We start from the raw sequence: 17,101 nt of genomic DNA, 5'->3' as shown, positions 1-17,101 counted from the left end.
TGGTATGTGCGGCTGTCGGAGAGCGTATAATTACGGGATGTCTGGAATTGGGTCGAGGGCCCTACGCCGGCCACAAATGCCCGCAGCTAAGGTGAGCTTAGGATTTGATTAACCATCATCACTTTTAACTAATTGAAACAAACAAACTTAAAATATCTCCGCTCTTTTGCGGGTCTTCTCAACTATAAAACGAATACTCATTCTTATAGCAAATGTATTTAATGTTGTTTAAAGAATTGGGAATTTGTATCCTTAAAGTTGATTTTAACCTAGGTCATGTCCGAAAAGTACACGAACCAAAAGCTTACGTTCTGAAGTTTATTATCCTTTTTATTTTATTCAATTTTTTTTTAATTTATAAATGCTTAATGCATAAATTTACAAATATTTGTATAAAGTGATATTAAGGTCGCAACGTACAACTATATGGGTTAAGTCTATAACTTCAGAATGGAATCAAAGTTGACGACGTGAGCCATTAGCTCCAAGTCATACTTAGACGGAAAAACCCATCCCAAGAATTCGATCAAAGTTGGCTGTTTGGTCACAACGGTGGAGTAGTCGTCGAAAGAAATGAATCCATCCTTGTCCAGGTCGAATTTCTTCATGAGAAACTCAATCATGTCCTGTAGGAAAATTGGAATTAAGCCAGATTAAAATTCAAAATCCTATGGTTTCGCTTACCGCCTTGAGCTCATTTATTTCATCTTCATCATCGCCTTCAAAGAACTTGTCGCAGGCAACGCCAACTTGCTCGCGATCAATGACTCCGGTGCCCTTAGTGTCGTATACCTATTGAATAGATCGTAGGATATCCGATTCGATGCCTATTAAACTATTTCCACTCACTTCAAAGGCAAAGCGCATGCGCACATTGATGTCATCCGTTGTATAGAGATCGAAAAGCTGAACCCAGGACTGGGGACCCACAAACGTGAAGTCCTTTGTGAGGGCCAACATACTACGCTCGATGACCTGGATATCGGACACGCCAAAGAAGACCAGGTATATCGTATAGAACTGTCTCTTCTGCATCAGTTTGGCCGAGGGTCCTAGCAACTTTACGAACTTGTAATAAACGAGTACCAGACATGTGATATCCGCGAGCGACATATTGGAATTGCCTGCTATCTCCTTGATTAAGCTGCTATAACGGGCGACAAAACGACTGTTCTCCATGTTGCTGAGGGTCAAATCAAGATGTTCCATTGTTCTATTTCTTTTTTCTCTACTTCTGGAGAGTCCTTCAGGTATATTAAGATGTTTAACGTTCAGTCTGGATTAACTGAAACCTTTTTATTCCAAAATTATAAAGGTTAGATTGTTTGTTTTTAATGTTTAATATTGTGATGTGCCTTCCACCAGTTGGGGATATATAATATAAGATATTTCTCTGAGCCTACTTTACTTTGATTGCAAATATATAGTTACCTAAACTCAAAAATCATGCATAACGTTTACAAGATTATCTTTAATTTTTCTTAAAATTTTGAGCGAAATTAAATTATTCCAAATACTTCTTCGCCGCAATTCGTCTTGCTTAACAAATTTCTGTCGTAAGTCTCTTCCAAATACCAAATGCAAAATGTATCAATCAAAACTCTATACCAAAATCCAGCCCAACTCGCTTGTAAATCCGCCAACACTTGGCGATGTCAACTTTGGAGACATTAAGGAGCATGAATCCTTGCCGTTCCTTTCCTTATGTATTTTCTTTTTTTTTTGCCTTCCTTGCCTTTCGTTTTATTGTTATTATGCCGTGTCGAGCGGTTGAGCCGCCTCCGCTTTTCTTTGGTATTTGGGAGAGGGAGGGCGTGGCATGTGTGTGTGGCATACAATTACACAACAGTGGGAGGAGCAGGAGGAGATTCCGAACATTTGTTACCCCAAAGAAAATGGCTACACAGCCATTTCCGCCGAATTTCCACATGGAAGGCTTTACACCCATCTCGGCGCTTTTGTTTGGATTATTATATTCGCGTTTCTCATGCGCACAGCTTTCAGTTTGAGCCATTCATTCTGCCCGTTCTGTTCTGTTCTGTTCCAGCCTTTGTGTGCAGCCGGGTTTGTTTCAAATATTTATTTGAAATGGGGGACAGATGTAGTCCGTGTAGCGCTGCTGATGTATTTTTTATGTCGCGGCGTTGTTTTTATTGCTTTTAAATTGCGCTCGTTACATTCCCGAGGCGTCTGAAGTTCCCGCTTCCGACTCACCCAATCTATTTGCAATTTGTCTCGTGGAGCTCGGGTTTAAGTAGGCCTGTGCCCCACGTTAATCACTTTAGGCACCCCATTCGACTCACGAAACACTCGCCACACACTCGCAACACCCACGCCACACAAGCACAAACACTCAACACATTAACTTTAAAATAAAAAATATTAATTTTGTTATTTTAATTAAATAAGACTGCTACAATGAATCGCATTGACCTTACCATGGATGACATGGCCAACACCAAGTTCCTTACGCTGTACAGTAGCCTGATCAAGAACTTGACCACCGCCTCGGGCTTCTCCTCCAACGAGGTGCTCTGCCTGTTGATCGTGTTCTACAAGTATGCCCTCAATAACAACGCCCGGGTGATGTCCACGTACCAGCTCTACAACTTGTTCCTTGTCACCTTTGGGATCGTTGACGTGGCCATCATCGACCGCATTTCGATGAACATCACGCAGGACGGCCGATTCGTTACGCCAGAGTCATGGATGAGGCTGTTCTCCGTGTTTTTCACCGGAAATTTGCATGAACGAATAAAATTTGCATATAATGTGAGTACACCGCCATCTAGCAACTTTTTATTATTATTATTCTTTTTGTTATAAGGTGTACACCAGCGCTGGTACATTGGCATTAAATCGTGAGGTGGTAGGCTTGGCTATTGAAAAATTCTTCTATGGCGACGATGACGACGAGATCCTCGAACTCCGAGCGGTGAGTAGAGTATAACAAGAGATGGAATCGTATAATCTGCTCTGATTCTGTGCAGGATATGTGCGAATTTCTATTTCGAAAATTCGACACGGATAAGGATGGCGTTATATGTTTTGACGAATACGCCGAAATTGTTCAAAGGCAGCCAGGACTATTGGAGTTTTTAGGTAAAGTCTTTCCCGATGAAAGTGACAAAACACTAGTCGCCTACTGTCATAACTTGGAGTCATGGTTCCCGCCGGGGAAAGATATTTAAATAAAATGGTATTCTTTGTAGGAAAACTAGCGTGAATTTTGAAATAATTTACAATTTTCAACCGGCTTAGAAAGTGTTGAACAAAATAGCACAAGTGTTGAAAATTGGCGCTTAGGGAGCTAAAAGTCGGCTTACAATAAAGTCATTTTCCATTAAGTACACACTGGGAAAAGTTGAAATTGCCTTCGCAGACTGTGAATGCCTCTGCGGGCTCTTCTGTTCTGTTCTGTTGCTCTCTGTTTTTTTGGCAGAAATCTGTGTCTTGTCTTCGTGTTCCACTACAACTCTTTCTGAATTGTTGAGGATGTTGCCAGGCTGCGAAGGCGGTACGGGCACGCTGCAGCTTTCATTTTGTCTATTTTGCGGCTTTGTTCAGCAATTAAATTTGCGCAACACATGCGGGCACCGGCGGCAAACGAGGCAAACACACACAGACCCAGCGAAATTCTAATTAAGTTCCCGCAAAAATTATGTGCCTGAAGGACGGAGATAAAAAACAATTGGATATCATACATTGGTTGGTAAAATGTTTTCATTTATGGTGCTAACATATTTTCATTTCCCTCAAACTAAATAAACATTGAAAAAATAGTTAAATATCACAAAAATGATTATGTTATTCTGGTAACACTGTATAAAATTGTAAGTTTTCCTCTTTCTGCTATATGTTTTTAATATAGCATATTGTGGCAATTACTTTTTCCGACACACTGAAAAGAAAAGAAATGAACAATTGTAGTATATATACTTCGATCATCATCGAAACCAAGATACCTTAAGATCTCCACTATTCCTTTATCAAATTGCTTCAAGATGAAGCTCTGAATTTTCCTCAGATTTTGTTTATCTATAACATCAATACCAATTGCAAAGTCCTTATTAATAATAATTATTTTATCAATTGTAACTTATGTAGTTCGTCAGTGTCCTGTTGTTTTCTAACTCTAACTTGGTAAGCCACAGATTTGTATCAATCTATAAATCTATACCCTGCGTGCAACGGGGCGTATGAGTAACAAAATCGAAAGTGGTAAACCAAAACTTGGCCCTTCAATTCAGTGGGGCAATCGGCGAGATGTGAGGATTCGGATTTGGTGACCCAGAGTCATTGACACGCCTCGTTTTCGGGGGCATTGGCTGGGCATTTAATTCAGCGCGTGACTTTCAGATCCAGACATTGGTGGCCAGCCCCCCGTCCCTCGAAAGCTGGATTCGAAAAATGGAAAAAGGGATCTGAAAAGGCTCAGCAAAATGCATGAAAAGTGACCGCGGCATCCAGCTGGCAGCTCCCCCGCTCCTCTCTCGCTTTTTTCCCCCTCACAGAGTTCAGAGTTCGTCACGACTTTGCCACTTTGCTGTAAAAGGGTCCTTGGTTTGTTGTCCTTTTTTTCAGCATTAACACGCGGCCTCCTGTTGCATTTCGGTTAAAATGCTGAGGACCCCAGCAGGAGGCGTCGCACCCTTGGGTCGGTTCCCGTTTTTTTCGCTCGCTTTCATGCCTCGAGTGTGTTCTCACCGAAAAACAATGCCATAGAGCAAAAACGCAAAAGGGCAGCAACAAATTGGAAAAAATAAACATGCTGCCCACATTTGTATTCCTGAACGATGTATCCTGCTGTTATCCTTTCGCGTTCGTCAGTCCATTTATCGCAGCCAAACTTTTGACTGGCAACAACGGTTTGGCTTCCTCTGCAATTCTCCTTACTTTTTTTTCCATTTTTCAGCCTTTTTCGCCGACTGCAGTAAATCTTGTGGTGCAACCGGTTGGAATTTTTATGAAGTTATGCCACAAACTCGGCTGCATGCCACCCCACGTCCGCCTGCTCAGTGCATTAACACATGCCAGATGAAAATGTGAATTTTCCACACGAAATGACCGCCACGAATGCTGGCAGGAATTGGCGAGAATTCGCGGAAAAAGGATACACTTTTTAGCATCGGAATGGCTGCTGTCACTCGGGCGTATACGTAACAAATGAGATTAACCACCGCTTTATTAAAGTCACAACCATTCACTTTGCCTTTGAAGTGAATGCAGCTTTAAAAGCTTAATAAGCTGATTTGGAACCGGTTTCATAAAGAGTAAATAGGTTCCATAAAAGAGGTTCAAGCTTATGTTGTAATCTCAATCCAAGAGGGGAATTAAAATCACCAACTTCGATCCCTTTCATCGCATAAGGAACTGCCTTTGTATTCTATTTTACATTAGGCAATTGGAAATGAAAACAAACAATTCGAACAGAAAGATAAAAATCATAATGCAAACAAATTGCCTTTTTAGGATTCAAAGTGCCGACAGAGGCGAGGTCTAATGCGTTTATGCCTCGGGCAAATCTGCGCACTCAAAGGAAACGCAGATGAAAAGCCTGGGGAGTGGCGGGGTGCCAAATGCGCATTTTGCCTTTGCTTTTTACGATAACGATAACAATGATAATAATAATCCGATTCGCATAACATCAGGCAATGGAAAGGGCGGAGACGAGGCAGAAGTATCTTTCGACCTGGAATCGGTTTGATTGTCACATTGTCATCATCTGCATATTAAGTACAAGTGATTACACCCTGGCTCTCGGAAGAAGATTCCCAGGTACGGATACAGGTGAGCACATGTCCTCGGCGGCACGATGATGTGTGCTGCATTGAAAATTTGGCATTTAGATCTAACCAAGCGGAGGGAATAAGAAAAACTCCGAGCACATTGCGCGCACGGCACACAAAGGAACAGCATCTACGAGATACATATGTATCTTTTGTTAACGAGCACGAATCGGAGCAAATGTAAATGTTTTCCAATGTGTTTTGGAAAAAGGACAGATAGGGGGGGGGGGATCGGGATTCCAACACGTTTGACACAGCAGCCAGCAGAGAAATCAAATCAAATCGAATCGGCTTTCGGGTGAGAAAGGAAATCGGAAACGGAATCCATTTCAGGCACGTGAAGTCGTTTGATTATCCTGGTTTTTGTGCTAATGATAAAGCGGTACGTCTTTAAGAAAACACAACTCTATTGTTGTGCTGAATTGTATAAACATAGTTCATAATCTCTCACGTGGCACTGGAGGGGAAAAACTCATTTGGAGCAACACAAGCCTCAATTAAGTATGACCAACTTCCACAAATGACTGTATAGCGCAGAACTCGAACTGGGGCTTCTATCCATACAGTTGAGGTTGAGGTATTAGAAATGAAAATGAACGATTATTTCCCCTTATTTTCTAAATAGAAAAGAGTCATAATTATTTAATATAAGCAAACATAAACTCCTTTAAATACCTTTGAAAATACATTAATTCGTTTTCTTGAATCAAAAACACTGAGGAGCAAAAATAAATATACTTAACTTCTTATAAGTACTTGATGCCATTTGTTTTCATTTTGCGAACGCAACTCCATTGCAATTATTTCCACCTCGACTGTTTGTACACAGTTTCGTTTTCTTTGTCTTCGGCCCGGAATTAAAACTAAGCACTTTGGAGCACACAACTGGCATAAACAAAAGTCAGACAATTGCGAGTGCAGCAGCAGGAGGAGGAGACCGGAGGGGGGAAAGAAAAAGGAAAATGCAGGGGAGAACCGAATGCAGCAAATGCTGCAGACCGCCTTTGGCTGCAGAAAACTCTCGTACTTGAAAAATCGTAAAATTGAAATTATAATTGCCACTGCAACCGATCCGAGGCGCTTCGTCCGTGGCTGTCTGCCGGCAAAGATGCTCTAATTACGCTCCTAACTGGCTGGAATCATTAAAACGCTTGTCAAATAATAATTGCTCGCAAACAATTCATTTCAGCAGTGCCCTCGGGTTTCCGGTATTTTCAAGTATCCGCTGAAGGCGGCAGCAACTCAGAACTCTTTGGAAAACTCCCAAGAGCTGGTACTCCTAACCGACTTCAGCTGGCAGGAGATGGCATGCCGGATGTTGTGACAGGGCCAAAAATATTTTCACATAAAGATAAAGTCCTGCGGCTCTCTTAGTAGTGCTCCAAATAGCACTATTTTTTTCTGTGATCCGAAATGGATTCGGTCAGTTATCCTACTTCGCTTTTGTGCGCTGACATTTTTGCTAAATATTCAAAAAGTTTGCCCGCTTTGGTCTCTCAATCTTTTTTATTTTTGTTGTCTGAATGTCAAGCAGATTTTTATACCATATCCTGCACACGGTACTTTTTGAGAGCACAAATCAGGCTGATGGCTTTTCTGTTTTCCGTTCGATAGTTTTGTCCGACAGAAGCACACGTTGCCAGGACACCTCGACAGTTGTTAGCCCCAGGTTTTGTTTCCCACCGCGTTACGCAGTGAAATCCACACAGAGTACGTAATGGAATGCGAATTTAATCTGTGACAGGAAAGCCCTGCTCAACGTTCAATAGTGGCTGTGAGCGAGGGCGACAAGCTCGACTTTAAATTCATGTAAATTTAGCCTTTGATGCTTTCTTTCTAAATTAATTGGGGAACAAGACCTGATTAAAAACGTAAAAAATGGGGTTTCAGTGAAATTCATTTGATAAAATCGTATTCAAAGAAATATCTTTCTTTAAAGTTTAATTTAAATTTAATACAAGATTCCTGAATGGTCTTAATAACTTTTCTCCAGATATTGAAATGAGGTTTCTAATTCCAAATTAATTCTCCAAGATCTCAGCATGGAATGTTATTTTCTGTTAAGCTTTTAATGGCAAATCAAGCAAATATATATCCTTAAGTGCCTAAGTTGCACACTATCCATAAAATGAAGTTGTTTCGTGCAACAAATACTATTTTGTTGAGCCATTTTAACATGGTAATATCTTTTAGTAGACCGCCTCCTCATGTGCGGCCATTTATTTCACATTTTGGAGTTATCGGAAATGCAGCAACACTTCAGATTTCAAATTATTTTTAAGTACCCGAGGACTGTAAATTGCACAAAAGCCAATTCTCGGCATTAGGAAATTGTTTTGTAATGCAACCAATGTGTGTGTGTGTGTTTTGCGCAGCAACAGCGATAAGAAATCCCAAATAGACAAACGTAAATGTGGCCTCCTCTACGAGTTCCAAGCTTGTGTGTTTATTCCTGGTTCAATTCTCATGCATTCAAGCAACTCCAAAACCTTGGAAGCACTGAGAGAAAAAAAGAAAATGTTTATTTAATAAATACAACATTTACTTCAAATGGAACTATATTAAAATGGGTTTCTGCTTCTCCTGTATTCTTTATATTTTAATGATCATTGATGATTTCAAAATACAGAATTGATTTTATTATTAAGGTTTTACCAACTAAAAACAATGCGTTTTCTTTCACTGAACAAAAGCCGGGTGGAGGCGCTGTGGGAACATGAACCGAAGTGTTTGTTGCATGCAACTGATTGCAAAGGATTTTATGGCTGCTGCTGCAGTTCCCCGTCCCTCGTCCATGGCCCTTCGTCCTGTGCCCTTCCGCTCGCTGGCCTCTTTGGCATGGCGATGCAAAAATCCACAACAGCAGCAGCTGCCGATCGCAGCAGCAGCAGCAGCAGTAGAAGGAGCAGCAACGATGCAATGCTTAAGTGCTGCAGTTGCCAAGAGAAAGGGATAGAAATGTGAATGGGGGGGGGGGGCTGAATTGGAAAAGGGTGAAATGTCTGCTCCTGCTTCCTTGTTGCCACAGAAGGTGTCGCTGCACTGCCACTGGCGCGCTGTTGTGGCAAAACACGAGCCCGCATCAGCAGCAGCTGCAGCAATGCCAGTTGCAGCACGGCACAGGAGCAACAGCTACAGCAGCAAACGGCAGTAAAATGTCGACATCAGCATTACATGCGAGAATTGCTCGACTGCGGATTTGCAGTTTAATGGCAACCTGGTACCCTGCAGCCCTGCAGCCCGGCGATAGGGAGATCCCTTCAATCGGCAGGCAATCGGTGACGGAAATATGCTGCGGTGCCGTGTGATGCGGTTGCCATCCTGTCAATTCGGTTCGAACTCTGCCCTCTCACCTCCGTGATTAGCTAGCTGGAAGGTGGGAGCCGAACCAAGGTGGCATTTTCCACACTTCAAACTGCGGGGGGTGGACTCTCACGATTTCAAAACAGCTCCGTCCCCGTGATGCTCAGTTGAGGCTTTGCCAAAATAATTTGAAGCGGCATTTAACCGCCGCTCAAAGCCACACTGTCAGCGGCATAATGCGCGGGTAATTGCTTTGGGCCATCAACTACAGCGCAACCACATTCAATGGAATTGAATTCATTCTTTTGTTTTTGGCCCAAAAAAGACCTGCAACGGAAGGGAATTCAAGTTTAACAACAAATATTTTTATAAAGTTTGTTATAGATAGATAAGTATGGGATACAAGCTACAAACAAATATTTAGTTTTTTTTTTTTTTGGGAAAGCACCTTTTGATATAGTTATATACCCTTGCTAATAGAACTTCGATGACTAGGAATCTATACAATATAAATTATATATATTTATGTTAAAAAACAATGAAGTAATCCGGCTTTCATTTCGTTCACCTATACAAGTTATATTTGCAGTTTTACATTCACAGATTTGCTTTTTTGCTCCACATCTAAGGATCGTTTGTATGGCACCTATATGATATAGTCGTCCGATTTTCATAAAATTTGGCACAAAATTGTAGAATAATATGAAATGGCTCAATCTCAAATTTGATGAAAATCTTCTGAAAACTGAAAACGTTATAATTTTTAATTGTATTAATTTCTCGATCGTTCCTATGGGAGCTATATGATACAAAAGTCAGATTTTCATGAAATTTTACACAAAATTGTAGAATAATATGAAATGGCTATATCTAAAATTTAATAAAAATCTGCTGAAAACTGAAAATGTTATAACTTTTTTCGTAAAAATTTTCCGATCATACCTATGACAGCTATATGATATAGTCGTCCGATCTGGCCCGTTCCGACATATATACGAGTGAGAGTATATAGAAGACTAACTACCAAGTTTCATTAAGATAGCTTTAAAACTGAGAGACTAGTTTGCGTAGAAACGGACAGACGGACCCTGCAAGGGTATAAAAAAAGAAGAAGAATTACTTTTTCAAAAATGATATACAAGTCATTGCTTGAAATATGTTAACTTTCTGTTATTTAAAAGCATACCAATTCTTAAAAATTTGCTTTACAAATATAGATCAACTTATTTTAATATATATTTTATATTGAGCAGTTTCGATCATCACCATTGTTTCGTTCTTTGTTTAGTAAGTTGTGCTGAATAAACTATTTTCGGGAGTTAAGTATACTTTAATATAAACAAATAAATGACACCATATCCCCGCTCGTCATGATCATCACGGTTCTTAAAGAGAGCTTGGAAGACTTTTCGAAATCAATAATAAGCTAGTCAACACGGCCAAGGGTATAGTAATTAAACAATAATTTAATATAAACCATATTTCCATGTATCTTGACTTTTGTGGGCCTTGTTTTGGTTTCAATTATGAAGAGATATTTTATTAACGTCTTACCTTAATTAAGAAAACTATAATTTTTATGATTGCCACATCCACTTGATCAAAGTCTATCAACCACCAAGCACTAGACTAATAATTTATATAAAAAAACACACAAAAAGAAGAAGAAGAAAACTAAACTTCCTCTAGCTAGGGCCTTGCTTAAGTATAAGACTTGAGAATCGCAGAGGAGAGCGCTCTATGTACCAAATAGTTAAACAAAGCCTATCTTTCAGTCGAAAGCTTGAAACTTAGTGAAGGAGTCATTTCCGATCCTATTATTCATATATATTCTTGATCAGCATTAGCAGCCGGCTCGATCTAGCCATGGTTGCCACATCCACTTGATAAAAGTCTTCTAATCACCAAGCACTAAATTAGTAATTTATATAAAAGAAGAAGAAGAAAACTAAACTTCCTCTAGCTAGACACTTGCTTAAGTGTAAGACTTGAGAATCGCAGAGGAGAGCGCTCTATGTACCAAATAGTTAAACAAAGCCTATCTTTCAGTCGAAAGCTTGAAACTTAGTGAAGGAGTCATTTCCGAACCTATTATTCATATATGTTCTTGATCAGCATTAACAGCCGAATCGATCTAGCCAGGTCCGGCATAAATTTAATTTTTTCAAAATTTTAAATTTTTATAAGGGGTATCGTTAAAATTGTGAAAAATTGACGAAAATTTGATTTTTTTTAATTTTTTAATTGAGTATGCAGATTTGTTACCCTAATAAAAACTTTTTTGTATATAAAATAAGTTTTTATTATATGATTAGTGTACTTACCTTGATTTGTAGCCAAAGTATACTAAAATAGTAAGAACAATTAAAAACAAGAAAGGAAGTTAACTTCGGCACGCCGAAGTTTATATACCCTTGCAGATAGAACTTCTATGAGTAGGAATCCCTACAATATAAATTATATATATTTATGATAAAAAACAATGAAGTACCACCTCTTTTCATTTCATTCACCTAAACATATTATATTAGCAGTTCACAGATTTGCATTTTTCCTCTACTCTGGTCGGAGGTGCCTCATTCACTGCGTTGCAAAAAAAAATTCTTTTTCCCTAATTACAAAAAAATTGTAATACTACATTTTTGATTTTCTAAAAGTACAATAGTGTTAAAAAAAAAATACGACACAAAACTGGCATAAATGAAATCAACTATTTTTATGACTTTGAACAAAAAAATCGCTTACCATTTCGGTCAAGCTTGTCTGTGTCGTAATGGGATATAAAAATATGCCGAAACGAAGGAACAAAAAACTGAACAAGTTTTCCAATAAAATTAAAAGTTTGGCTGCATGCGCAGATTTCACAGATTTTACAGGATCCATCGAAAGTAGCAAATACAAATACTAACGAAAAATAGAGGAAACTGGATGGAGGAGGGGTCAGAGGGCAGCGCTGCTGGCAAAGTTTTGATTGCCAATAAGGATTTACAGGTGATAATACAGCATAATCTGGCCACGTTCCACGTGCCGTTGTTGGCAGGGCAACATTCTGTTGGAAAATTGTATCTGGCGTTTTGTAGTTACCTTGTGCTCCCCTGGTTTTGGCCCCTCCCTTTGAGAACTACATGCGCGGAAAAGCGGGAAGGGGGAAGGGGGTGGCGGAATGCATTAAAATGGATTTCGAAACTTTAAAACTCAATTTCAATTGCACACAAAAAGTTTTGCGCTGCGATTTGCATATTTACGCAGAAGGTAGCTCAAAAACAATATCATGTTGCTGCACAAGCACAACCAAAAAAAAAAATGTGTAAAAGTGGATGAAACCTTTAGATCCACCTGCGATATTCCCGAATTAATTAGTTTCGCCTGTCCCCAGAACTTGGCTACTCAACATTAACTGCAGGTGCTGCCACTGGTGAACAAAAAAAAATATATATATATATATTGGCGTCCCTTTTGGCTGCCAAGTGTAATAATTTGAAAAGCCATTGAGCGCCGCTGCTGGGTCGGAAAAATTCATTTGAAAAATTAAGTTTTCTCACGGACAGTGCCGCGTCGCACCGTCGGCCAATGGGGCGTATGAGTGACCTGATTCCAACTTCTGTCTGCACTTAATTACAAAATGAGAATGCATCCAGCACAGGCAGCGGCCATGGCAGGGCCAGCAACTCCAACAAAGCCCGCGCAAACAAATTTCAATAATAAAATTCCTTTTGCCGGATAGTTTTGGCGCCGCGAAGGAGCAGCTCGAGTCCTCCGGACACCGAAGCCGGGTGGTGTCGGATGTCAGGAGTCATGGAGACATGGAGACAGTGCAGCTGTGCGAATTCAACTGCGTGATAATTAAAATCAAAGCATCCAAAGGAGGTCAAGACTGTCGCGCAGAATGTAGAGAGGGAATTGCATCAAACTTTGAATGAAACAATGTGCAAGTGGAAAATATACAAAATTATATCTGTTTATAATGTTAAGTCAGCTTCAGATATTCACTTGGGTCTCAGATCTATATGTATTATATAATAATATTTCAAGAAGAGTATCTTCTCCATCTTTGGATATATTTTTCAGAAGCAAAAAACAAATAAAAACCAAAAGCTAGGTCATAGGTCAGGACGATTCTGTTGGCCATGGCTGGCCGAATCCTGGGAAAATGGAATGAAAGTGTAGAGAGCTGCACGCTTGGCTATCAAAACAATAAGGAATAATTAAAATTCACCCTCAAACAATTTGTGAGCTTCGGCGGAAGGACTCTCTAGCTCGAAAGGGTGGGGTAACGGACACATGCTCATAAATAAATTTATGTTTGCTAAAGTGTATTGGGCGTGCCAGGATCCTGGTTCTAGCTCCAAGCCCCTCACTCCTTTCTGCTGGCTTCAAGTTCCAGTTGGCCATAAATTTCTGACTGTTGTTGCCAGACCCGACAGCTTTCAGCCAACTCCTGAGAGAGAGAGACAGAACGTGTTTTTCTTTGCAATTACAAGGAATTCTATTTTAGCATCCTGTCCCTGTAGCTGGGGGAATTTAAACGCTGCTCTTGCGAGTTTTTCCCACTGTTTGACTAAATCAATTTGGCCCGCAGGGATATCAAAATTAGCAGCCATTTAAATGAGCGCTTTAAGCCACTTCCGTCGCTGCTTTGTTAATCATACTTCACACTTTTCGCAAAGTTAACCTTTGATTCAATTTATCAACTTCAATGAAGAGGAGAGCAAAAAAAAAAGAAAAAAGTGCGACACACACACACAGAGAGCCCACAAAAACCAGCAAGAGCGAAGGTCTCGCAAAAGTTGCGCCTGCGAGTCGCAAAGGACTAACGACATCCTTTGAACGCTCGCAAATAATCCCGCAAAAACCGAGAGCTTAACTTTTTCAGCATTTATGGGGCGATGTCGGTGGTCGCTGCATTTGCCCATATTCGAGCCAGAGCCAAAGCCCTTTTTGCTATTTTCGTAGTTTAGGACAAAGTTGAAACGTCAACGCTGTCTGATTCTGATCGTATGCCACGGGTAACAAACCAACAAAAGCAACATTGTCCCCACTTTTGATGGATGCATGGATGCGCAGATAATGCTGGACGGATGGCTGGATATGGATAGATGGGCAGCATGAGGCACAGTCGAGTTGAGTTAAGTTGGTCCACTGGCGCGGTTGCCTAGTTTCGCGTTTGTGTTCCCATCTGTCAGCCACCAAAGACATTCTTGACCAGACTCACCACATGTTCAGTGTGCCACCGATGTCAGCCATCGTAGCTTACCAAAAGGAGTCTCTTGAAATAGAAATTGTAGTAAACTAAACAACTTTAAGAATGCAAAACTTTTGTGCCGAATATAATAAGCAAATAATGATGAAAACGAAAAAATAATAAGAAAACCATAGGTTTTTGCCAAGCCAAGCCAAAACCAATAGTAAGGAAAGATGTCCTTTGGGTATGTGGCTTTATGCTGAAAGATCTCCATCACTTGGACTTCTGTCCTTGGAGCCGATTCCCTGGTCATGGCCACTCGGCACTCACTTCCATCATCAATTCCTGTCGATAGATAAACAATGCTTACTTACCTACACACAGGACAAAGATGCAGACGGACGTATAAATATCCAGGCTGTCTGAAATACAATCACAGCCGATGTTCCCCTTCTTGTGGGTCTCTGTTTATTTGTTGTAATAATATTTGTTTTTGCATTTATATATGTGCGAAGGAGCATCTTTTGTTTTGCTCATCTTTCGCCGGATCCAGGCAACTCCGGAAATAAGATTAATGCAATTGGGAAATCCAACATGGGGCATTTGTGTTTTGGTCTTATGTTTGCTCTTGGCTCTGCCAAATATTGAAAGCGAAAGACATACATATGTATGTATATATATTTATATATTTATTTGAATTCTAGTATTTCATTAATTGTGTATTCAGCTTCCCTTACAAGTGTTCCAGCCATCCCTCTTGGCCTTCAGATTTATTAGGCAAACACTCCAATTGATTGCAGTGAAAATTACATATTACATATCTCACTAACATTAAGAAGGTTGAGTAAAACATATTCCTGTGACAGTACGGTCTTAGAAATTAAGAGAAAAAATCTGTGCTAATTTTAGGAGCATTATTGGCTAAGGTTCAAAATTTCTGATGGATAGAAAGTGTCTAAAGTTCTAAATTTATAAGACCCATTTTCAAAATTCCATTTATTTATGTCTTATTTGCCCCGCTTGGGCACTTCGTAGGGTCCAAATGCCCGGACATGCTCCCTAATCCGGACCGCGTTAATGGCAATGAATCCGCCAGCATCTTGGGGCACATAGCCGCCGTGTACGTCCATGGACACGAGCTGCTCATTGTAAAGGGCTCCGCCATCCTCTGACGCTTGGCGAGCTATGGCTCGACAGTAGCCGGGAGCCAGTTCCATGGTCACCTGGCCGGAGACCCGTTGTTGGGCCAGCTCAATGCAGCTGCGGGCATAGATGGCCTCCGGACTGAACCAGAAGCCGTTGTACACATAGTCGGCCATGCGATCCCGCAGGACCTGCTTGGTGCGAAGTACCTCGCGGTCCAGGGCAAACACCTCGAGGTCCTGATGGGCGGCGAACAAAATAGTGCCTCCGGGTGTCTCATACACCCCGCGGGACTTTAGTCCCACGTAGCGATTCTCAACGATGTCAATCCGTCCGATGCCGTACGATCCGCCCAGCTCGTTCAGAAACTGCAGCATCTCCAATGGCTTGGTGTAGACCCTACTGCCGGCCAAATCCTCCACACTGGTGGGCAGTCCGCGATCGAATCCAATCACCACACGAACTGGGTCTCGTGGGGCCTTTGTCAGGGGATCTACGGTCATCTCGTAAAGATTACCCGGAGCCACAGTATTGGGATTCTCAAGGATGCCAGATTCGTAGCTGATGTGCAGAATATTGGCATCAGTGCTCCATGGCGTGGCCGGCTTGGCGCTCACCTCGATTCCATGCTCCTGGGCGTATGCGATGAGATCTTGGCGACCCTGGAACCGTCGACAGAACTCCACATTCCGCCAGGGAGCAATAATCTGAAATGGACGATGTGTAACCTTAAATTAATATACATGTGTATGGTTTAAAATCAATCTATTAATCGATCGATAAATATAACAAACGGGAGGAGGTACGACTGCATAGCAGGCGTTGCGCCGCGATAAGACAATATTATCTGGCCAAGGCTTAGCTTATCGGCTATTCTGACCCACCTGAAGATCCGGCTTGAGGGCGTAGGCACACAGCTCGAAGCGCACCTGATCGTTGCCCTTGCCAGTGGCTCCATGGGCCAGGTATTTGGCTCCGCACTGACGGGCCGCTTCCATCAAGGCCACGCTGATGCACGGGCGGGCCAGCGAGGTGCCCAGCAGGTAACGCTCCTCGTAGACGAGGCCCATCTGGATGGCCGGCCAGATATAGTCCTCCACGAACGACTGCTTTACATCAGCCACGATCACCTGGAGGTCAGGAAGGTACAAAATCTTGTCAATAGGATAACTCATCTGGCTTACCTTCTTGGCACCGATCTTAAGGGCCTTCTTTTCGGCGGCGACAAAGTCCTCCTTCTGACCAACATCAGCTAGAACGCAGATCACCTCGTACTGCTGGTCCAGCAACCACTTGAGGATGCAGCTGGTGTCCAAGCCACCAGAGTAGGCTAAAATCACAGTTTCTCCCCTCATTTTTCGCTGCTGTTCGTCCGCTCGAGATGGTGGTGCAAAAATACTGAGGTCCGGCAATTCTCCTCAGCCATTGGGCTTCAAGTAATCTGTGCCTAATCGGGAAACACCTTATCAGTGAGACTCTCTTCAAATCGCTTGGATGATTAGGTGATGTTTGCCGCAGACGATAACGACAATGTTTTTATAATATTGCCAAAGTTAATAGAGACAGTTTGAAAGGCTGTTATACTCAGAAGGAAATAAGCAAGAACTTATGTAATAATAATGACCAGTTTTTGGGTGTATTAAATGGCACAGCCAATCCTTCATGCATACTTTATCTTGATAAT

The 17,101-nt window shown here is 41.3% G+C and overlaps 3 protein-coding genes across 3 annotated transcripts; 1 reads left to right on the top strand and 2 right to left on the bottom strand.

The window, feature by feature from the left end:
- Positions 1-312: 312 nt before the first annotated feature.
- On the bottom strand, positions 313-1,877 carry LOC110191836 (calaxin-like). Its single transcript, XM_020962802.2, has 3 exons — positions 850-1,877; positions 685-792; positions 313-626 (listed from the first exon to the last, which is right to left on the bottom strand). The coding sequence occupies exons 1-3, from the start codon at positions 1,207-1,209 to the stop codon at positions 438-440; spliced, it is 657 nt and encodes a 218-aa protein (XP_020818461.1). The 5' UTR covers positions 1,210-1,877; the 3' UTR covers positions 313-437.
- Positions 1,878-2,276: 399 nt separating this feature from the next.
- sunz (sungrazer) lies at positions 2,277-3,218 on the top strand. The gene is made up of 3 exons (XM_020962803.2): positions 2,277-2,772; positions 2,828-2,935; positions 2,991-3,218. The coding sequence occupies exons 1-3, from the start codon at positions 2,419-2,421 to the stop codon at positions 3,189-3,191; spliced, it is 663 nt and encodes a 220-aa protein (XP_020818462.2). The 5' UTR covers positions 2,277-2,418; the 3' UTR covers positions 3,192-3,218.
- Positions 3,219-14,940: 11,722 nt separating this feature from the next.
- Positions 14,941-16,900, bottom strand: Ass (argininosuccinate synthase). Its single transcript, XM_020962717.2, has 3 exons — positions 16,602-16,900; positions 16,302-16,547; positions 14,941-16,124 (listed from the first exon to the last, which is right to left on the bottom strand). Exons 1-3 carry the CDS (start codon positions 16,770-16,772, stop codon positions 15,282-15,284), a joined length of 1,260 nt encoding a protein of 419 aa, XP_020818376.2. The 5' UTR covers positions 16,773-16,900; the 3' UTR covers positions 14,941-15,281.
- Positions 16,901-17,101: the final 201 nt, after the last annotated feature.

This window comes from Drosophila serrata, unplaced genomic scaffold, assembly GCF_035046125.1.
Source record: "Drosophila serrata isolate PLE 108 unplaced genomic scaffold, ASM3504612v1 contig_30, whole genome shotgun sequence".
In the NCBI taxonomy this organism is placed as follows: domain Eukaryota; kingdom Metazoa; phylum Arthropoda; class Insecta; order Diptera; family Drosophilidae; genus Drosophila; species Drosophila serrata.
The sequence above is the reverse complement of the archived record's forward strand: the minus strand, read 5'-3'. Positions and strand labels throughout refer to the sequence as shown.